This window comes from Mobula hypostoma, chromosome 9 (assembly GCF_963921235.1).
Source record: "Mobula hypostoma chromosome 9, sMobHyp1.1, whole genome shotgun sequence".
Lineage (NCBI taxonomy): Eukaryota > Metazoa > Chordata > Chondrichthyes > Myliobatiformes > Myliobatidae > Mobula > Mobula hypostoma.
Window position 1 is genome coordinate 62,688,797 of NC_086105.1, and position 24,004 is coordinate 62,712,800.

At 39.5% G+C, this 24,004-nt stretch overlaps 1 protein-coding gene across 2 annotated transcripts in view; it reads left to right on the forward strand.

Annotated features, from left to right (window-relative positions):
• The window catches only part of LOC134351767 (host cell factor 2-like), an 80,591-nt gene extending 67,668 nt beyond the window's left edge, over nucleotides 1-12,923 (forward strand). For both annotated transcript variants that reach the window (XM_063058404.1, XM_063058405.1), the window contains exons 24-25: nucleotides 27-84; nucleotides 6,617-12,923. In XM_063058404.1, the coding sequence (XP_062914474.1) occupies nucleotides 27-84; nucleotides 6,617-6,656 (98 nt within the window). In that variant the 3' untranslated portion in view covers nucleotides 6,657-12,923. The remainder of the gene's footprint in view (nucleotides 1-26; nucleotides 85-6,616) is intronic.
• Nucleotides 12,924-24,004: the final 11,081 nt, after the last annotated feature.

The window sequence follows — 24,004 nt, forward strand, 5'->3', positions numbered from 1 at the left end:
ATTTTAACAGCTCACTTAATTTTTAGATACGGGTGCACAAGGAACAAAGAACACTGCAAAGAGGTCGACAGCGTCACCAGATAAGTAAGTGAGCTACTAAGTTCTTGAGGTTAATGAAATTTAAAGTAAAAGTTCTTCCAAAGAAGCAAAATGCTTGTTACAGGCTATTCATGAGAGTCATCTATTACATAGCTACTTTAAAGTAAAAGTTCTTCCAAAGAAGCAAAATGCTTGTTACAGGCTATTCATGAGAGTCATCTATTACATAGCTGATTACGTGTTTTGCAGCATGTCTGATGGTTGTACTTTTCCATTAACGTCACTAAGAAAGAAGTTGAGGATGCCGTCTAGTGATTAGTACTAGCTAAGAAGTGCTTTGCTCTGAATGTAGAACATTTTTGCTTTAAGCCAGAAGTTTGCACAAGGCAAGCATGGCTTAGATTATGTAGAAGAAAGTCACCAAAACACTCATTGCCCTGTGTGCACTCGAGCACAAGTTTCTAAACTACAGTCACCTGTTTGCTGCTGGTAGTCCATTTATGTTTTGATGCTTGAATCCTAATGGAGTTGACAGAGCAAGCTGCAGAGGTTTCATTTCTCTTATGGTGGGGAATCCTCATATGCAATCTGAATCTAGTTGCATCTTAACTGCTGGTGAAAGTGAATGGCTGCAAAGGAGGAAATTGGATATTAGTTAATTAGATTTTTTAGAACTCGTATATTCAGATATTTCTGTTTTATAGTGTATTAATTTTTAAAACTATTTTTGAAGTGTCTAATAGAACATGGTCTTTTTCAGTCTTTTTATTAATATCAGATTCTTAAACATTACAAAGAATTGATACAAAGCTATTGGGATTACATTGTTAATAATTAGTATATATAAATATAAACACAGTTAACACACAGATATTAACCTCCCAAAATCTTAGAGTACAAATATAATAATATATCGAAAAAAAATACAAAAATATCATGGAAAAAGACAAAAAGAAAAACATATATACCCAATAAGAAAGAGAAAAAAGAAACCCTAATCTAAATCAAACTGATCAATTAAACTAAAAAAGAAAAAGAAATGGGCTGTTATGTTACATTAGATAAAACCACTAGCGTCATTAACTCCGCTCCTCTCTCCATATATTTAAAAGTAGCCGAATAGAATTGGAGAGGGTCAAATTACATCATATGAAAGTATTGAATAAGTGGCCTCCAAGTCTCTTCAAATTTAATAGAAGGATCATAAATGACACTTCTAATTTTTGCTAAATTTAAACATGACATAGTTTGAGAGAACCATTGAAATGTAGTGGGAGGATTAATCTCTTTCCAATTCAATGGTATGGATCTTCTAGCCATTAATGTAACGAATGCAATCATCCGACAAGATGAAGAGGTCAAATGACTTTGTTCTATCATTGGTAAACCAAAAATTGCAGTAATGGGGTGAGGTTGTAAATCAATATCCAGAACAGTTGAAATAATATCAAAGATATCTTTCGAATATTTCTTCAACAGAGGACATGACCAAAACATATGAGTTAAGGTAGTTATCTCAGAATGACATCTGTCACATAGAGGATTTATATGAGAGTAATAACGGGCTAATTTATCCTTAGACATATGAGCCCTATGCACTACTTTAAACTGTATCAACGCATGTTTAGCACATATAGAGGAAGAATTAACTAATTGAAAATTTTTTTTCCCATTTCTCTGTAGGTAAAGTGAGGTTAAGTTCCCTTTCCCAATTGTTCTTAATTTTATTAGATACATCTGGATTTATTTTCATAATCATATTATAAATAATTGCTATTAAACCTTTCTGAGAGGGATTTAAATCTAAAATTTTTTCCATGATATCCATTGGATATAGATTCGGAAAGGTAGTAAGAACAGTATTTAAAAAGTTTCTAATCTGTAAATATCTAAAGAAGTGGGATCTAGGTAAATTATATTTATTAGATAATTGTTCAAAAGACACGAAACAATTATCCAAAAATAGATCAAAATTGTATTATACCTTTTGTTTTCCAGACCAAATAGGCTTGGTCCGTAATAGAGGGTTGAAAAAAAATTAGATATAATAGGGTAAGCCCTAAAACAAATTGATTCAACCCTAAAAATTTTTGAAATTGAAACCATATTTGAAGAGTATATTTAGCTATTGGATTATTCATTTTTTTATCCAATTTTAAAAGAGCAAAGGGAAGCGAGGTCCCTAAAATAGAACCCAGTGAAAACCCTTGTACAGATTTACATTCAAGATTTACCCAATGTGGACTAGAAATTATATCCAAGTTCCATGTCCAAAATTTAAAATATCGAATATTAATTGCCCAATAGTAAAATCTAAAGGTGGGCAATGCCAAACCACCCTCCTTTTTGGACTTCAGTAAGTATGCTTTACCTAATCTAGGATTTTTATTCTGCCACATATATGAAGAAATTTTTGAGTCAACATTATCAAAAAAGGATTTCGGAATAAAAATTGGCAACGCTTGAAATAAATATAAAAGTTTAGGTAAAATAATCATCTTGACAGCATTGATCCGGCCAATTAATGACAAAGACGTTGGTGACCGTTTAGTAAACAAACATTTAATCTGATCCTTTAAAGGTAAAAAATTAGCCTTAAATAAATCCTTGTGCTTCCTAGTAATTTTGACCCCTAAATAAGTAAAGTAATCGGTAACTAATCTGAATGGTAAACATTCATAACTTGGAACCTGCATGTTTAACGGAAAAAGTTCACTCTTATTAAGGTTCAGTTTGTAACCAGAAAATTTACTAAACTGAGCCAACAAGGATAGAACTGCAGGAATGGATTTCTTTGGATTAGAAATATATAATAATAAATCATCTGCATATAATAATAACTTATATATCACATTCCCACGAGTGATAGCAAAAATATTTGGTAAATCTCGAATAGCAATTGCTAAAGGTTTAAGAGCAATATCAAATAATAATGGACTAAGTGGACAACCCTGCCTAGTACCACGAAATAATTGAAAAAAGGGAGATCTTTGATTATTAGTATGATGTATCTATTTAATCCAAGAAATAAATATCGGACTGAAATTAAACTTCTCAAGCGTACTGAATAAATATGGCCATTCAACTCTGTCAAAAGCTTTCTCAGCATCCAATGAAATGACACATTCTGGAGTTCTAAGTGAAGGAGTATAAACAATATTCATTAATCTCCTAATATTAAAGGATGCGTAATGATTTTTAATAAATCCAGTTTGATCCACAGAGGTAATTTGAGGCAGAGCCTTCTCTAACCTAGATGCTAATATTTTACAAAAAAATCTTAGAATCTACATTCATTAAGGATATCGATCTATATGATGCACATTCAGTGGGATGCTTATTTTTTTAAAATTAGAGAAATAGAAGCTCCATAAAATGATTGTGGTAATTTACCTATTCTAATCGCATCTTTTAAAAAACTACACAACCAGGGAGAAAGAATAGAAGAAAAAGACTTAAGGAATTCTACTGTATAACCGTCTGGACCCGGTGTTTTGCCAGAGTTCATTGAAGAAATAACACCCTTTATATCTTCATTCGTAATAGGTGTTTCTAACTTTAATCGTTCTTTGGGTGTTAATTTTGGAAAGTTCAATTTCCTTAAGAAGTCATGCATTTCGTTGGGATCATGAGGAAATTCTGACTGATACAGAGATGTATAGAATTCTTGAAAAGATTTGTTTATCTCATCATGAACAACTGTCAAAAGTGTCACCATGTTTACGAATCTTGATAATTTGACGTTTAACCGAAGCAGTTTTTAACTGATTAGCTGATAATTTACCAGCTTTATCACTATGTATATAAAACTCGCTTCTTGTTTTCATTAATTGATTTTCAATTGAAGATGTTAACAGTAAACTATGTTCCATTTGAAGTTCGACTCTCTGTTTATAAAGCTCCTCACTAGGAGCAGTGACATATTTCTTATCAATTTCTTTAATCTTGTCAGTTAACACAAGTATTTCGTTCTTAATACGTTTTTCAATCCAGCAGAATAGAAGATAATCTGTCCACGGATATATGCTTTAAAAGTGTCCCGTAATACCCTGCTGGAAATTTCTTCCGTAGCATTAGTTGAAAAGAAGAAGTCAATCTGTTCCTTGATAAACTTAACAAAATCCAAATCTTGAAGCAAATTGGAATTAAAACGCCATAATCTAGTATTAGGAGATATATTCATTAACTTGATAGAGAGTTTCAATGGTGCATGATCAGAAATGGCAATGATGTCATAGTTAACCACAGATGGAATTAAACGAGAAGAACATAGTAGTAGAGCACTACAGTATAGAAACATCTAGTCCGTGCCTAATTTATTAATCTGTCTGGTCGCATTGACCTGCGCCCAGACTATAGCCCTCCCATCTTAAACAAGATTCTCTTAAATGTTGAAATCAAACCCACCACATTTACTGGCAGCTCATTCCACACTCTCACCACCAGCTGTTTGAAGAAGTTCTCCCTCATGTTCCTCTGAATCCATGACCTCTGATTCTCATCTTGCCCAACTTCAGTGGGAAAAAGCCCGCTTGCATTTACCCTATCTATACCACTCATGATATTATATACCTCCATCAAATTACCCCTCATTCTCCTAAATTCCAGGGAATAAAGTTCTAACCTTTTCAACTTTCCCTGTAACTCAAGTCTTCAAGTCCTGGCAACATCCTTATAATTTTTTTCTATATTCTTTCAATCTTATTGATATTTTTCCTGCAGGTAGGAGACCAGAACTGCACACAGTACTCCAAGTTAGGCCTCGCCAACGTCTTGTACAACTTCAACATTACATCCCAACTCCTTTACTCAATACTTTGAGTTATGAAGGCCAATATGACAAAAGCCCTCTTTACAAGGCTATTTACCTGTGATGCCACTTTCAAGGAATTATGGATCTGTATTCCCAGATCCCTCTGTTCTACAACACTCCTCAGTGCCCTATCATTCACTGTATAAATCCTATCCTGGTTTGTCCTCCTGAAGTGAAACACCTCACACTTGTCTGCAATAAATTCCATCTATCATTTTTCAGCCCATTTTTTTCCAGCTGGGCAGAACTTAACAGCACAGTACACACCTTTCGGCCCACAATGTTGTGCTGATGTTTTAACTATTCTAATATCAATCAAACCCTCCCTCCTGCATGATCCTTGTGACTGCATTTGTACCAGTATAATGGTAATGCTGGTGAACTCCACCCTGGAGCAGCACAGTCAGAGCTGCGCAGGACAGTCCAGTTTCAGTGTATCAGCAAGTGCAGTGGGACTGATACATTTGCTGCTCTGGTGCCTTTCAAACCAAGCACAAATGACCATAAGACATAGGAGCAGAATGAGGCCGTTCAGCCCATTGAGTCTGCTCTGCCATTCCATTATGGCTGATTTACTTTACCTGTTCACCCCATTCTCCTGCCTTCTCCCTGTAACCTTTGATGCCCTGACTAATCAAGAACCTACCAACCTCTGCTTTAAATATACCCAGTGACTCTTTCCACCCCCCCCCCCATTCTCCTAAGCTTCAGCATGTACAGGCTCAGACCCATCAAATGCTTCTCATACTTAACATGCATTGCATAGTATGTTTCAGTCTTGCCACTCCAAAAGTCAAAGGAAAACCAAGTGTTGATTCCTTTGATAGAGGTAAAGTGAGGTGACCCTTCAGTTTTAGTTGCTTGGATCTGTCAAAATTGTGTATTGGATTTTAATTATGTACTGAAATCTTGGCAGAAGGGATTTTTTTTTCCTCCTGTTGAACTTTATTGTAGGTTGGGTGAGACTGGAGCCAGAGGTCATCGGTTAAAGGTGAAAGGTAAATATTTAAAGGGAACCTGATGGCAGCAGTGGGGTGAAGGCTTGGTCCAGTACCAAGTACTAGGAAATGCATTCATTACAAACGAGTTACAGATAAACCCTTTGACCTTGAGGACTTGAGTTATAAGAAAGGTTTAATATGTTAGGACTTTATTCCCTGGAGTTGAGGAGAATGAGGGGAGATTTGATAGAGGTATACAAAATTATGATAGGGTAAATGCAAGCAGGGTTTTTCCACTGAGATTGAGTGAGACTAGGTAACTAGAGGTCATGGGTTAAGAGTGAATGGCGAAATGTTTAAAGGGAACATAAGGGGGTATTTCTTCATTTAGATAGTGTTGAGAGTGTAGAATGAACTGCTGGTGGAAGTGGTGCAAACGGGTTCAATTATAACACTTAGAGCATAGAATGTAGAGTAGTACAGGCCCTTCAGCCCACGATGTGCAGAAGAAAAGTGTGGATAGCTACATGGATGTGAGAGGTATGAATGCTGTGGTTTGGTGCAGGTAGATGAGACCAGGCTGGCATAAACTAGATGGGCCAAAGGGCCTGTTTCTGTGCTGTACTGCTCAATGAATCTGACTATTATTACCAGATTAAAGCAGAGGAAGGTATGTGTATTTTGCGACTTGCATTTGTCACCTCATTTCACCTGGACTGTACCATCAATGTCCTGTATGGTAGTAGGAGGGAAGTAACTGAATATTTTATTTGAACACTAATTAACAACACCTATTAATACAAAGCCATGCATATAATTACAGCTCTAAAAGTGGAGGTGCCAAGAAGCCCAAGTCCGAGTGATGAAAAGAAGACTTTTCTACATGCTGGATGAAAGAAGTACTGTTGGATAGTATTTGTATTTATTTTGTAAATGTTTTGTAATATGTTCCTGTTATACTCTTAATTCCTATAACTCGTGAGGTCCTTAGAGAAGGAATTTAATTTGTATTAATTGTACATAGTACATTTCTTGTTTTAGAACTGTGACAAATAGTCTTCAGGCAAGTTTTAAATGATAACTTTTTAGAAACATTATAATGTAGATTTAAAATTTGTATTAACATTACTGTGCAGAGTTCATGTAGATGGCTTGTTTCTAAAGTGGCTTATTCTGAAATCACTACAGTAGTGACTGGATGTTTGCTGTGCAAGCAATGGTTTAAAGAGTTTTTAAAGAAATGTTGGTGTTTCACCTTGTTGCAGGTGGATTAGATAGGTCTTTAAAGCATGTTTTTATGTGGATGAAGTTTGGGACCAAAAAAAATGGCACGACGGAGAAGCAGCTTCCTTCTCAGAGTAGCACTTACATAGATTCTGAATCACCATTAGAAACAAAAGATATCAGAGGAGTTTTTCTTTGCGTGTGTGTGTTTGTATGTGTGAGTGTGTGTGTGTGTGTGTGCGCGCACGAGCCACTGAGTGGCATCTTTTGTGCATGTTTGTGATGAAAAATTTGAAACTGCTTTTTTTATTTTCAATTTTTATACAAATATAAAAACGAAGATGTATTGAATATAAAAGTTGTATGACCCCACTATTTTACAAACTTTGAGTGAAGCTATGTTCTTAAAACATCACTAACCACAATTGTGTCTTGTTGGACGGTAATGAATTTTAGAAAGCCTTTGCAGTAGTTTGATTCTTCAAATTATGAAGACTTGCTCTACGCTCATTCCAACACATACTGTACTAAATCATAGGGGAAATCTTGGTTATGTGTATGGAAGAGGTACTGATAAGTCTTCCAATAAGTAGTGGTGACTAGCTATAACCAGCATTAACAAGTGCAGTAAACCTTGCCTCAATTGCACACATTAAATAAACTGAAGTATCTTTCACAAGAGCTTCCTATTCTGGTGGGAACCATTAATTCTCAGAACATCGTGGGGTCATGCAACTTTCATGACCCAACTACATTGTTTGACTGAGGCCAAACATTGACTAATGCTGTAATACTGGCTAATTTCATCATATGATTGTACAGTTCAGAATTACCTCTGCTAACTAACCAGTAGGTTTATTTTTGTCACAGAACTCGATAGTGAATAATTTGGGTTTTTTTATAATAATTTTTTTGTTAACCCATTTGTCTGTTCATCAAGTTCATAGTGCAAAAATGGAGAGCAAGTCCGTGTTGAATTTAAGGTTACTGCACATAAAATGTTTGCACAGGGCGCTTTTGTTAACTCCACATTAACCGGCTCAGCTTTTAGCAAGGTGCACTGGGAGCCTGGAAGTGATTTATAATATTTAGTAATAGTGCTCTTTTATCTTTCTACGCATATTATGCATAATATAATTTGAGCAATCCATCTTTGGTGACACATGTTAATGCTTTTTGCAAGAATTATTGCATTAAACAATTCTATGCATTTTCATTTAATTAAAAGGCTACATTTCTAACAGTGCAATTGGATAAATACTTAATACATTTTCTCATGCCTTCTGATTAGATATCCACTTTGTACAGCTATCTCAATAAAAGCCGGAAATAATTTTTTTTAATTTTGAAGATGGCATAGACATATTATTTTTATAGCCTGGACTATTTAAGGTTTGCAGCAGAGCCCATTTTTAGCCAGTTCCTAATGTTCAGAGAAAAGATGTGGTCTGCAGTGGGAATTTGATCAGAGCTGTTCCTGTTAGGTTTACGCTGTGATGAAAATAAAAAGAAAAGTTGCCAAATCTAAATGCTTATCTCTTGACCATACATTATAATTCTACCTGTCCAAACTAGCCTGCTGTAGAAAAGGCTTAAACTGCAGAGTGGCCACTTTATTAGGTACAGGAGTGGAAGCGAGTTGGTCTTCTGCTGCTGTAGCCCATCCACTTTAAGGTTCAATGTGGTGTGCAGTCAGAGATGCTCTTCTGCACACCACTCTTGTAAAGTGTCATTATTTGAGTTACTGTTGCCTTTCTGTCAGCTTGAACCAGCCTGGCCATTCTCATCTGACCGCTCTCATTAACAAGTCATTTTTGCCCACAGAACTGCTGCTCACTGGATTTTTTTGTTTCTCTCACAATTCTCTGTAAACTCTAGAGATTGTTCCGCGTGAAACTCCAATGAGATCAGCAGATTCAGAGATACCACCTCATCTTGCACCAACAATCATGCCACGGTCAAAGTCACTAAGACCACATTTCTTCCACATTCTGACGCTTGGTCTGAACAACAACTGAACCTCTTGACCATATCTGCATGCTTTAATGCATTGAGTTGCTGCCACATGATTGGCTGATTAATGATTAGGTGTACCTAATAAAGTGGCCACTGAGTGTATATTTAAAGATGTTCTGTACTGAACTTATTGTGTACACTATATTGTGTACATGCATTGAATCTATGCTTTTTATATTCTTGCAATATTGATCATATTTATGAGCCACCATTTAATAAAGCTTGGTACAGCCTTCATTTGACAAATAAAACAAAGCTGGCAGCATTCTGCTTGTTACCTCTCTGACCAGGTAAATAGGTAGGTAAAAAGTACCTTTTTTTGTCTCAACTGAATGTAGAACATAGGACAATACAGCACAGTACAGACCCTTCAGTTCACAATCTTGTGCCAACATCTTAACCTACTCTAAAATCAATCTTACCTTCCGTCCTACATAGCTATCCATTTTTCTACCATCCATGTGCCCATCTAAGCGTTTCTTAAATGTTGCTAATATATCTGCCTCTACCACTGCCCCTGGCGGAGTATTCCATGAATCTACTGCTCTCTGTGTAAAGAACTTACCTCTGACACTACTCCACCCACCCTCCACACACATACTTTCCTCCAAACACTTATATGCCTCCTTGCCGTAGCCATTTCCTGGGAGAAAGACTCTTGCTGCCCAACTGATATATGCCTCTTATCAATTTGTCCACCTCTATCAAGTCACCCCTCATCCTCCTTTGCTCCAAAGAGGCAGCATCCTAGTAAATTTTCTCTGCACCCTTTCTAAAGCTTCTGTAATGGTGTGACAAGAAACAAACACAGTGTTCCAAATATAGTCCAACCAGGATTTCAAAGGGATGCAACATTACCTCGTGGCTCTGGGATTCAATTCCCCTGATTCATTGAGGCCATATGCAGGCGGAATTTAAAGGTATCATTGAGTCATGTACACTACAGGGTGACACAGTAGCGGTAAGATCGGAGTTCAATTTCTGACGCTGCCTGTAAAGACTGTGACTGCATGGGTTTTCTATGGGTGCTCTGGTTTCCACCCCCATTTCAAGAAAGACATATAGGTTAGAGTTAGTAAATTATGGACATGCTGTGTTGGTGCCAGAAGTATGTGACATTCACGGGCTTCCTCCAGCATATCCTTGGACTGTGTTGGTTGTTGACGCAAGCCATGTATTTCACTGTATGAGTTCTGATGAAGGGTCTCTGCCCAAAGCATTGACTGTTTATTCCTCTCTATTGATGCTGCCTGATCTCCAACACTTTGTATGTGTTTTGGTGTATGTTTTGATGGATATGTGACAAGTAAAACTAAACTTTAAGCATTAATCCCACAAAGCAATTCTTCACTGGGCTTGCACAGCTCAAGCACAGCCATTGGTGTGTCCATGATTTTGTGCAGAGTTATAATAAGAATGGCACAATAAGTAATAGTTTTAAAAAATCTGAATCTAGTTTAAAGTTTTGTTTCATTTTTTTTTGTTAGGAAGCAAAAGTATGGAAGCTAAGCACAATAAAATGTGTTATTTCCTATTCTAGTAGCAGCCAATTGTATTTAATACAGACAATACCAGTATTAGCAATTTGAAGGTTACTGCCGTAGCATACATACCATGGAATAGATACCATGGAAAATCAGCTTTTTGCTGCAGTACTATAGTACATTCCAGACAAAAGATGCTTGAGGTGTGGGTCCCAATGTGCGTGTTGCTCTGAATTTCCAGTATCCGCAGAATCTCTTGTGTATACAGTACTGAGCAAACGTCTTAGACACATGTACGTAGCTAGGGTCCCCAAAAGCTTTGCACGTTACTGTATATTACGTCTTTCTAGTTACCAAATAATACTACTGAGCTAAACAAAGCTAAGTACTCTTATTTCTGTTTCCCAACTACCTTCCTATTTTAATCAATATACAGTACTATTGGTGGTGGCATCCGTCTGTTTCGAAGGACAATGGGTGATGATGATCATCATCATCACAAGCCTGGGGGCAGAAAGTATGGAGATCCTGAGACGCCCAGTTGTCAAGATCCTCCTCTTGGCCTCACCACTGTAGTCCAGAGGAAAGCTTATGAAGCGATATGTTTGGAACCGGCTTGGCTGCAGGAGCTGCTGGAAGGATGTTCAATGACGTCCAGGCACCTTAGGGGCTCCGCTCCGGATTTGCTGTCTGGGTTTACTCCTGTAGCCTTCATCTCTCCTGAGGTTCCCCACAAGGCAATGGGGCTATTTACCCACAGCTGGGGATCTGGTTCATGAGCACCAGGGTGTGTCCACACACCCGTGGGCCAGACAACCCATCCGTCCTCTATAGTTCAGCCTGAGTCCGAAAGAAGTTAAGTTTCTGTGTGTCGCCAGTGAGGAGACACAGCATGAGACTTGCTGTTGGAGAGACTGTGTACTGGCAGGGAGAGACTTACACATTCAGCTCTCCTTTTTGAGACTGCTAGCCGGCGGTGGAAATTGAAAATGAGAGCAACAAGCACTAACCACTGCAATGCCACACGAGATACATCACAGCAACCATTTTGCCACCACAGTGTAATATGTGCTATTATTTATGTACAGTGTGCCTAAGACTTTTGCACAGTATTGTCCATAAATATTGCATAGCTCACATGACAAGATAAACATAACCACATCAGTACAAGTTGAGGAGGATATTCTGAAGTAGAAGTACAGCTTTAAGATAGTTCAAGGACCGATGGCTGTAAGGAAGAAGCTGTGTTTGAACCGTGAGGTATGGGTCTCCAGCTGCCTGTACCTCCCACCTGATGACAGCAATGGGAAGAAGGCACGGTCAGTACCAAGTACTAGGAAATGCATTACTTACAAATCAGGCACACTCAATTTACAGATAAACTCCTTGACCTTGTAGAGCTGAGGGGAGAGTTCATAGAGGTATACAAAATTATGAGGGGTGTAGATAAGGTAAATGCAAACAGGCTTTTTCCACTGAGGCTGGATGAAACCAGAACTGGTGGTCGAGGGGAACATGAGAGGGACTTCTTCACTGATAAGGGTGGTAAGAATGTATAATGAGTTGCCAGCGAAAGGATACGGATTTGATTTCAATGCATGTAAGTACATGGATGGGAGGGGTTTGGAGGGCTATGGTCCGGGTGCAGGTCAATAGGACTAGGCAGAATAAGTTTGGCATAGACGAGATGAGCCAAAGGATCTATTTCTGTGCTCTATGAAAGTATTGGTTTTGGTCACCATTCTTTTACCTCATCATAATAATTGTGGAAGATCAGATACTGTGTACCAATGATTCCCTGATCACTGCTTCCCACTGGCTTCAAATAGGGAATTATTTCTAACAGCTCAATGAATGCGTGCTGAATTTTTGAGATTGCCAAAACCATTGTGAAGCTCTAATTGTGTCTGTAAATCTCAGTATTACTGAATTCTCTTAATCTGTTACTCGTGGGCTGAAGATGTTGGTGGAAGATTGGCATTTAATATGTGCTTAATTTGTGTGAGTGCTTAGAATCCTAGACTTGCCTCGTTGAGAGCTGTACTTGTTTTTGAGAATGTTTTGTCAGAAAGACAGCTGTTTTAAAACTAAATCAGATGTGAAAGTTAATCTAGAATGATTCTTTATCATGTTTTCCAGCTGATTGCGAAATGTTTTGATTTGTGGCAGGGGAGTTTTACTGTTTACCATTCTTTTAAATAAAAGAACATTGGAGTAAGTGTCTTATTCAATTATTTCTGATAACTTGCTGCCTTCACAGAGGAAAGCAATGTGAAGCTATTGAGGTAGAATTCATCCACAGTAATAATGCAAGGTGACAAATTCAAGTCCTGGTGAAGGGTCCCAAATCGAAACATCGACTGTTTATTCCGTAGATACTGCCCGACCTGCTGAGTTCCCCCACCATTTTGTGTGTGTTGCTACATGGCAAATTTGTGTTTTATCCTGCTTCTGACATTTATTTTTGTTGAAGATTGAAATGGAGTTCAGTGTGCATAATGAATGCAACAGAAAATGAACTTCTACTCCTAGAATTATGCACTGAGCAATCTCTCAATCGTTGGCAACTACTGCCATTTACAAACAAAACAAGACAGCAGATGCTGGAATCTGGATCAACACTATCCACCTAACAAACTACCTTTTCTGAAAGTGCTATAGGGCTATTAAAACAAAATTTTCACATTATCTTAAATGTTTCTTCTCCCAGCCAGTTAATCTGATCACCATTCTAGTTAGCCCCAATCTCCCCCATCTGTTACCTCAGTCACTGCCCTGTAAACACTTGAAACTACATTTTATAATGCTGATTACATTGTAAATACATGCTGGTATTTATTTATGCACACTTTATTCCATATCTGTACTTCTAACATTTTTACATAATTCTGTACTCTAATTGTTGATTTTTTTTTTACACAACACAAGTTCCTAATACTGTATATGTATATGGTGAATAAAGTTGATCCTCAATCAAACAAGATACTGGAGATAGCGTGTCGAGCAGCATCTGTGGAGGTGGAAGGAGTAGAAAATGTTCCAGCAAATAGTTCTGGCTCAGTCTGCTGAGGTCCTCTGGCAGATTGTTTGCCACTCCACAATGAGACTTCAGCAATTCCTTCCTCCACCCCCCACAGACACTGCTTAACCCTCCTGGTTTGTTCAGTAGATTCCTTTGTTGCTAACTAGCATTTCAAAGTCAAATTTGTCATCATCTGCATTGGAGTACATGTCTGCAGGGTGCAATGATAAACTTACTTGCAACAACGTCACAGGCACATAGCTTCAGATAAGCAGCATTCACAAAAAACTAAAGAAGCTACACAATTTTTAAAAGAAAAAACACAATTAGAATGAAGTTCTTTTTAATGCAACGTGATCATAGTGTTGCCAAGCTACAGCTGGTTCAAGAGACAAAGGCTGAAAGAAAGTAGCTGTTCTTGAACCTGGTGGTGTGGGACTTGAGGCTTCTGCAACCCCTGCCCCATTGTTGCCTGTGAGAAACTGGCATAGCCCAGATGAGGAGGATCTTTGATCGAGGATGTTGCTGCCTTGGTTCTGTAGACCACCTCAGCTGTCTTGCCTTCAAACACCTAGAAACATGGTTATTGATATTGGCAAGATTTGTTGCATGAAATATTTGAATTGTTTGGTGTTGGTAATCCTCCTCCAATTTGCTAATTTTCTTTGCTCAGCATCTTCCACCTAGTTAGATGTTTAGTTACATTAATAAATAGTCATTGACAGCTGCTTATTGTAAACTATCACCACACAGCGGTACTAAATTACAAGGCTTTGTGTTTTGGACTAAAACTCAAGGAATTTACATCAAATTAATTAAGAATATAATTTCCCATTTCACAACTTTCACCAGATTTCACGATTTATGTCAATGACAATAAACCTGATTCTGATTCCCGTTGAAGTTTCTGGCCATGAATGATTCAGTCTTTGTAGGTCATATAGGAGTAATAGTTACGAGCTCTGAGTGGTCTTTGGACTTGCAGAGGCCCACTTCAGCTAATTGTGTAGTGCCAAAACAGCATGACATCAGTGAGGAAGGGGCCCAACTTACCAATCAGTGGGTTTCACTGCAATTTGGAGCATAGAGTGCTACAACATAGGACAGGTGGTTCAGCCCATGATGTTGTTCTGACATTATAACCTACTCTAAGATAAATCTAACCCTTCCCTCCTACATAGCCCTCCATTCTTCTTTCATCCATGTGCTTGTAAGTCCTGATGAAGGGTCTCAACCCAGAATGTCAACAGTCTATTCTCTTCCATAGATGCTGCCTGACCAGCTGAGTATTTTGTATGTGTTGCTCTAGATTTCCAGCATCTGCAGAATCTCTTTATCCATAGACTTGTCCATGTGTCTTTTAAAAGTTGCAGTTATATCTGGCAGCTCATTCTGTATACCCACAGTCCCAGTAGATTCTTGGTGGCTGAGGAGCTGGTTTCTGTGTATGAATGAGAAGGAATAAGGAGATAAAGACTAAGAGGAGGGAAGTGCAGAGCATTAATGTCCAGTTTGTGTGCTGTAAATTTTAAGTAATTGAAGAAAATTATTGTGAAACTTTTATCCTTCAAGTATTTGGAAACAGGACCTTACCAGAAAACATTGCTGTTCTGAAAATTCAATGTTAGACTGCATTCTTCACTAAAAGGTGAACACTGTTATGACAGTGTGTCACGTGTCAAGAAAGGAAACCCATCCGCCACTTCCCATGCCAGGACTAAGGATTAGTGCAAACCATAATTTGTGCAATTCCTTGTTTAATTCAAAGTTCAAAGTAAATTTTAGTATTGGAGTACATACCATATACAACCCTGAGATTCTTTTTCCTGTGGGCATACTCAGCAAATCTATAGAATAGTAACTATAACAGGATCAATGAAAGATCAACCAGAGTGCAGAAGACAACAAACTATGCAAATGCAAATATAAATAAATAGCAATAAATAACAAGAACATGGGATAAAGAGTCTTAAAGTGAGATCATTGGTTGTAGGAACATTTCAATGATGGGGTAAGTGAGTGTAGTTACCTGGTTTATTCAACAGCCTGATGATTGAAGGTAGAAACTGTTAGTGAAGCTACTGGTGTAAGTCCTGAGGTTCTTGTACCTTCTACCTGATGGCAGCAGCAAGAAGAAGGCATGACTGAGTGGTGGGGATCTCTGATGATGGATGCTGCTTTCCTATGACAGCATTTCATGTAGATGTGCTGAATGGTTGGAGAGCTTTACCTGTTAAGATACTGGGCCAAAACCACTACCTTTTGTAGGATTTACTGTTCATAGGCATTGGTGTTTCCATACCAGGCTTTGATACAGCCAGTCAATATATTCTCCACTACACATCTGTAAGGCTCGTGTTGCCTAGTGACATGATCTTGGGGGTGGCACCCCCTACCCGGCCGAACTTTAACACTCTTGTTTGGGTGGATGCTGCGTGTTGTGTTCCCTGTGTAACATCAGTACCCCGAAATAACAATGTCCACAATGTGCGGTTAAACGATTAGGATTTTATATTTAACTATGGGGATAGTAGAGAAACAAAAGAAAAGGAAAACAAATAAAAGGCACCAATAATCTCATCAACATGTCAAGTGCACAAACGTTGGAGCTCACGGATTCCCTTTCGCTGATCCTCCTCCACTTGTCGTCGACCCCTGGGCTCCCCAGGCCCAGCGGGTCCAGCAACCGTCTCCTCAAGCCACGTCTTCTCGCTTCATCCTCCTCGCGCCTTCTCCCCCAAGCCCACGCAAACTAACAGCTTTCACACAGACAGAAAGAATAACATCTATCCCAATTGGTTAGCAAATGAATACAAGTCCCGTTATCACTAATTATAACCCAAACATGCTGCTATAGAGAACCACTGTCTCAGCAGTTAACAGTACAGAGAAGCCATTTTATTCACCTTAGCAGTAACATACAAGAAGAAACCCTTACACATCTATAGAAGTTTGTCAAAGCTTTAGGTATCATGCCGAATCTCTGTAGATTCCTAAGGAAGTAGAGGTGGTGCCGCACTTTCAGCATAATTCTACTCACATGCTAAGTCTAGGACAGGTCCTCTGAAATAGTAACATCTGGGAATTTACAGTTGCTAACACTTTCCACCTCTAATCCTCCAATGAGGATTGAAGCATGGAACCCTGGTTTCCCTCTCCTGAAGTCTATAATCAGTTCGTGAGTCTTGCTAACATTGAATGAGAGGCTGTTGTTATGACACCACTCAGCCAAATTTTCAATCTTCCCTCTTGTTGGTGATTCATCACCACCTTTGATTTGGCCCACAACAATGGTGTCATCAGCAAACCTGAATATGCCATTGGAGCTGTGCTCAGCCACACAGTCATAAGTGTAAAGTGAGTAGAGCTGGGGGGCTAAGCACAGGTGCACCTCTGTTGATGGAGATCATGAAGGGGATGTTGTTGCCAATCCAAATCGACTGGGATTCACAAGAAAGGAATTCCAGGATCCAATTGCACAAGGAGGTTTTGAGGCCAAGGTCTTAGAGCTTATCGATTATTTCTGAGTTGATGATGGTATTGAATGCTGTTGTAATAAATAAAGAGCATCCTGATGTATGCATCTTTGCTGTCCAGGTGTTCCAGGATTACGTGAAGAGCCATTGAGATGGTATCTGCTGTGGACTGTAGGCAAAGTGGAGCAGATCCAAGTTGCCTCTCAGGCAGCAGCTGATACGTTTCATCACAGACCTCTCAAAACAGTTCACTGTGGATGTAAGTGCAACTGGGTGAAAGTCATTGAGGCAGGTCTCCACGTTCTTCTTGGGCACCGGTATAAAACTGTTCAAAGCAGGTGGGTACAACACACTGCCGAAGCGAGTGGTTGAAGATCTCAGTGAACACACCAGGCAGTTAGTCAGCACAGGTCTTTAATACGTGGCCAGGTACCCCCTCCATTCCAGATTCACCCTCCTGAAAGTAGCCCACACATCGGTTCTGGAGACTGAGATCATAGAATCATTTGGGGAAGTGGGGGTTTGTAATGGTTTCTCCTTGTTCTGACAGTCAAAGCGATCTTAGAAGGCACCGAGCTCATCTGGAAGTGAAGCCCTGCTGTCTCCTGTGTCTGCTGATTTAACTTCATTGGAGGTGATAGCATTCGAGCCCTGCCACTGCTGGTGAGCAGCCCTGTTGATTCAAGTTTGGTCCAAAATTTCCACTTCATTCCTGAGACAGCTTTCCGGAGATCATACCTGCACCTCTTGTAGCTTTCTTGGACTCCAAGAAAGCAATTCAGCAACTTTTTAGAAAATTTCTGACCACATTGCAGGAAATTTCACCTACTAAGTACTGCTAAATGTTGATAGTTGCACCCACATTTCATCAAAAGGTGAACACACTTCACTATATGAATAATTAAAGTGGCCCGTGTGGGTATTCATTTCATGGAACAGGGAACAGTACTGCACAGGAACAGGCCCTCCAGCCCACAGTGTTGTGCTGAACCATTAAATTAGCAGTCGAATGGCCAACTAAATTAATCACATCTGCCTACACAATGTCCAGATCCTTCCATTTGCCTCAGATTCATGTGCGTATCTAAATGTCTCTTGAAAGTCCCTACTGTATCTGCCTCTGCCACCACCCCAGGCAGTGCATTCCACACACCCACCACTCTCTGTGTAAAAAACTTGCCCCTGATGTCTCCTTTGAAATTACCCCTTCTCACCTTAAATGCATGCTCTCTGGTATTAAGACATTTCAACCCTGGGAAAAATACACTGTCTGTCTACTCTATGCCTCGCATAATCTTATAAACCTCTATCAGATCTTCCCTCTTGTTACAGCACGTGCCCTCTAATCCAGGCAACATCCTGGTAAACCACTTCTGTACCCTTGCTAAAGCCTCAACGTCCTCGTTATAATGGGGTGACCAGAACTGTATGGGGTGTCCAGATGTTGTCTAGCCAGAGTTTTATAAAGCAGCAATGTAACTCCCATGGGGATTACTTTCAGTGGACTGAAAAGCTTGAGCATGTAGATATTAAGGACGAGGATGTGCTGGAGCTTTTGGAAAGCGTCAAGTTGGATAAGTCACTGGGACCAGTCAGGATGTACCCCAGGCTACTGTGGGAAGCGAGGGAGGAGATTGCTGAGCCTCTGGCAATGATCTTTGCATCATCAATGGGGACGAGAGAGGTTCCGGAGGATTGGAGGGTTGCGGATTTTGTTCCCTTATTCAAGAAAGGGAGTAGGGATAGCCCAGGAAATTATAGACCAGTGAGGAGGAGAGGTGACCTGATAGAGGTGTGCAAGATAATGAGAGGCATTGATCTTGTGGATAGTCAGAGGCTTTTTCCCAGGGCTGAAATGGCTAGCACGAGAGGACATAGTTTTAAAGTGCTTGGAAGTAGGTACAGAGGAGACGTCAGGGGTAAGTTTTTTACGCAGAGTGGTGAGTGCGTGGAATGGGCTGCCGGCAGCAGTGGTGGAGGCAGAAACAATAGGGTCTTTTAAGAGACTCCTGGATGGGTACACGGAGCTTAGAAAAATAGAGGGCTGTGGGTAAGCCTAGGTAGTTCTAAGGTAAGGACAACTTTGTGGGCCGATGGGCCTGTATTGTGCTGTATGTTTTCTATGTTTCTATGTTTCTAACTCACTGACCCTTGAACTCTGCCTTGATTAATAAAGGCAAGCATGCCATAAGCCTTCTTAACTACCCTATCAACCTGTGTTGCTACTTTCAGGGAACTATGAACTTGGGAAAAAAGAACACTGGCAGGGATGATGGCAGAGCAGCAATTACTGGAATTTCTGGAAGCAAAAAGTAAGAAGTTTTCTTAAGGAAAAATGGCACCACCATGGGTAACAAGAGAAGTCAAAGCCAACATAAAAAGGCATTACAAGCAGGATAGACAAAGGAGAATCGGTTGATATTGTGTACTTGGATTTTCAGAAGGCCTTTGACAAGGTGCCACACATGAGGCCGCATAGAACAATTCTAGCATGGATAAATTAATGGCTGATTGGCAGGAGGCAAACAGTGGGAATAGAGGGAGCCTTCTCTGACTGGCTGCTGGTGGGTGTTGGGACTGACTCTTTTTACGTCATATATCAGTGGATGATGGAATTGATGGCTTTGCTGCAAAATTTGCAGATGATATAAAGATAGGTGGAGGGGTGGATAGGTGGAGGGGTAGGTAGTTTTGAGGAAGTAGAGAGGCTACAGAAAGACTTAGACAGATTAGGAGAATGGGCAAAGAAATCGCAGCTGGAATACACCGTTGGGAAGTGTATAGTCATGCACTTTAGCAGAAGAAATGAAAGTGTTAAAATGGAAATGGAAGGAAAATACAAAAAAAAAACTGAGGCACAAAGGGATTGGGAGTCCTTGTGCAGAATTCCCTAAAGGTTAATTTGCAGGTTGATTCTGTAATGAGGAAGACAAATGCAATGTTAGCACTCATTTCAAGAAGACTAGAACATCAAAGCAAGCAAGAATGTAATGTTGAACTTTTATAAAGTACTGGTGAGGTCTCACTTGGAGTATTGTGAGCAGGTTTGGGCCCCTTATCTTAGAAAGGATGTGCTGAAACTAGAGAGGGTTTAAAGGAGATCCACAAAAATGATTCTAGGATTGAGTGGTTTGTCATATGAAGAGTATTTGATGGCTCTGGGCCTCTATTCACTAGAAATCAGAAGAGGGGTGACCGCATTGAAACCTATAGAATGGTGAAAGGCCTTGATAGAGTGGATGTGGAGAGGATGTCTCCTGTGGTGAGAGGGCCTAAGACTAGAGGACAGCCTCTGAATAGAGGGGTGTCCTTTTAGAATGGAGATGAGGAGGGATTTCTTTAGCCAGAGAGTGGTGAATCTGTGGAATTCTTTACCATAGGCACTGTGGAGGCCAGGTCATTATGTATATTTAAGGCAGAGGTGGATAGATTCTTGACTGGTCAGGACACGTAGGGATATGGGGAGGAGATTGCGGCTGAGAGGAAAATTGGATCAGCCATAATGAAATGACAGAGCAGACCTGAATGGCCAAATGGCCTAATTCTATTCCTTTGTCTTATGGTCTAAAACCTTGGGCTCAATACCTCCTTATGCAGCTGGATCATCACTTGCAAACCCCAGAGAGTTCAGATTGGCAACAACATCTCCTCCACAATCTCTTTTAGCACAGGTGCATCACAAATCTGTAAGCTTAACCCCCTGCTCTACTTCAGGACTTTATTGACTTCAGGAAGAGGAAAGTGGAGGTTGATGAGCTAATCCTCATCAAGGCATCAGTAGTGGAGAGGGTCAGCAACTTTAAGTTCCTTGGTGTAATCATATCCGAGCATCCGAGTCCAGCATGTAAGCACATTACAAAGAAGGCATAGCAGAGTCTCTGCTTTCCTAGAAGTTTGCAAAAATTTGGCATGTCATCTAAAACTTTGACAAAATTCTATAGATGTGAGCTGGAGAGTATACTGACTGATTGGTGGCGTCACGGCCTGGTATGGAAACACCAATGCTCTTGAAGGGAAAATTAGTGGATATGGCGCAGTCCATCATGGGTATGGGCACGTGGCCAAGCAGTTAAGGCATTCGACTAGCGACCTGAAGGTCGTGACTTCGAGCCCCTGCCGAGGCAGTGTGTTGTGTCCTTGAGCAAAGCACTTTACCACATAGTGCTCTGTGACGACACTGGTGCCAAGCTGTATCGGCCCTTGCCCTTCCCTTGGACAATATTGGTGTCGTGGAGAGGGGAGACTTGCAGCATGGGCAACTGCTGGTCTTCCATACAACCTTGCCCAGGCCTGCACCCTGGAGAGTGAAGACTTTCCAGGAACAGATCCATGGTCTCGCAAGACTAACAGATGCCTTAATCATGGGTAAAGTCCTCCCCATCACTGAGCACATCTACATGGAGCACTATTGTAGGAAAGCAGCATCCATTATCAGGGACCCCCACCACCCAGACCATGATCTTTTCTCACTGCTGCCATCAGGAAGAAGGTTCAGGAGCCTCAGGTCTCACATCACCAGGTTCAGGAACAGTTATTACTCCTCAAACATCAGATTCTTGTACCAAAGGGGTAACTTCACTCTTGACATTTATTGCTTATTATTTATTATTATTTTGCTTTTTTTGTATTTGCACAGTTTGTTGTCTTTTGCACAGTTTGTTTGGCTTGTGTGCAGTTTCACTGATTCTACGTGTTTTCTTTATATTTACTGTGTATGCCTGCATGAAAATGAATTTCAGAGTTGTTCTCAGTATATGGTGACATGTATGTACTTGTACTTGGATTATATGTACTTACTTTGAACTTTGAACTTTGAACTTAGAGAATATTCTGTTATTCCGATCCATTATTCCGAAGCCTATGTATATCTTTTTAAATCAGTGGTTCCCGAACTTTTTTGAGTTACTGCCCCAATGGCTCTCAGACTATATCCCCAGCACCTCCCTCTCCCTTTCTGGTTATTATATAAAAACTACAAAGAATTTTGACTTACGATGCACATTGAAAGAAAACAGGAACTGCAAATTCAAACCAGTGGCAACTAATTGCAAAAATTATTCAAATCTATTTAAAGCTACAAATAAAATTATTCCTTTATTTAATTACAGTAAAGGCTATTTTTCATCAACAATTTTAGATCGTACATTAATTCAGCTATTCATTGCTTTTTTACCTTTCTATGAGATGGATAGGCTTGGAGCAGTGATATCAGCTTCTCAACATCAAGTTGAATGTCACTCAGGAGCCTCAGATCCCCACGTTCAGCAATTTGCAGTCTATTTTGTTGCTTGGAAGAAGTTGTGCAACTGCACTGAAACTGCGCATCACTAAATGTGATGTGGGAAAGGCAACAAAGACCATCTTCACCTTTTTCCACAGCCTAGGGTAGCATTCAATGATTTCTTTCTGCAATCAAAAGTCTTGATAGGATTTTATAAACCTCAGCTTCAGTTCAAAGTCATTTTGTAGCAAAGATCAATTTTTCCTCCATCCTTCCTGTTAATTCCTCATTACGATATTCAGGAGGGGATTTATTACCCAATCGGGAATTTGGATCGAGAGAAGACACTGAAACCTCACCGATGTCTTTATGCAGCTCACCAGGTGGGCACAGTGTAATTGAAGATCATCATCTGGTACTCTTTCTTTCTCTTCCAGCTCAGAGATGTTTGGAAATTGGAAAAAGTCATGAATAATGTTAAATAGTGTTAATTTGGACAAAAATGTGGAGACGACTAATTTGACTTTAATAAGTTTCACATCATTTCCTTACAATTGAAGATTGATTTCATTAAACTTTGTGAATAATTCTGACAAATAAGCAATGTAATGCCTAATATTCCTGAGTTGGTTACTGAATGAAGCATTTGAGTCTTCAAAGAATTTTATCACAGTTTCAAGAAGCACATGGAAACACCTCAGGCAGTTTCCTTTTGAGAGCCATCTGACTTCTGTGTGCAACAGCTAGTGTTCAAATTGTTTATCATTCTCAATACACAGCTGTCAAAATAGTTGAGAATTGAGAGCATGGGAGTTGATCTTATTTACTGCTGTAATAACAGTATTTAAATGATTTGTGAAGTCCATCACTTACATTTTTTGTGACAAAATATTGTCTGTGAATTACACAGAGAATGGTAAATATGTTAGGTACAACCTTTTCAATGAAGTATTAACCCTACAGTGACGTTCTGTCATTGATGGTGCCCCATCTGTTGTACAAGCAAGAATGTTAGTAAGTGGAATGTTCTTCTCTTTGGAAAATTGCTCAACAACTTAAAACATTGACTCTCTCTTCATAAAAGTTGCTGGTGAACGCAGCAGGCCAGGCAGCATCTCTAGGAAGAGGTACAGTGGACGTTTCGGGCCGAAACTCTTCGTCAGGACTAACGTCAACTGTACCTCTTCCTAGAGATGCTGCCTGGCCTGCTGCGTTCACCAGCAACTTTGATGTGTGTTGCTTGAAATTCCAGCATCTGCAAATTTCCTCGTGTTTTTTTTAGACTCTCTCTTCATATCTGTTTTTAATCCCCTTGCAAATAACAACTTTGGAACTATGCTTTAATCATACGAGGCAAACATAACCAAGAAGCAAAGATCTGGCAAAGTTGACTCATCCAACTGCTGAGCAAATTATGTTGTCCTAAGTATGTTGCACAATGTGTCTTCCACATTATCAGACATTTCATCTATTCATCTTTGAACAGTTGGTGTTGAGTTGAATTGCTTTAATTATTTGGGCTGGTGACTTTGGGCAAAATCAGACTTAGAACCTCCCTTACTGCTGGCATAATCAGTTCTTCCCCAATTGCATGGGGCTTTCCAGATTTAGCAATGAACAATGAAATGCTGTATGAAGCACACAAACCATCACTGTTTTGTTGTGAAGTGCTGGCAAACATGTTTTGAAGTATTTTCCATTTGTGATAGTTTTCACAATATGACTGAAAATAATCTAAGTTCTTGTTTGCTTTATCAAAGTGTATTCT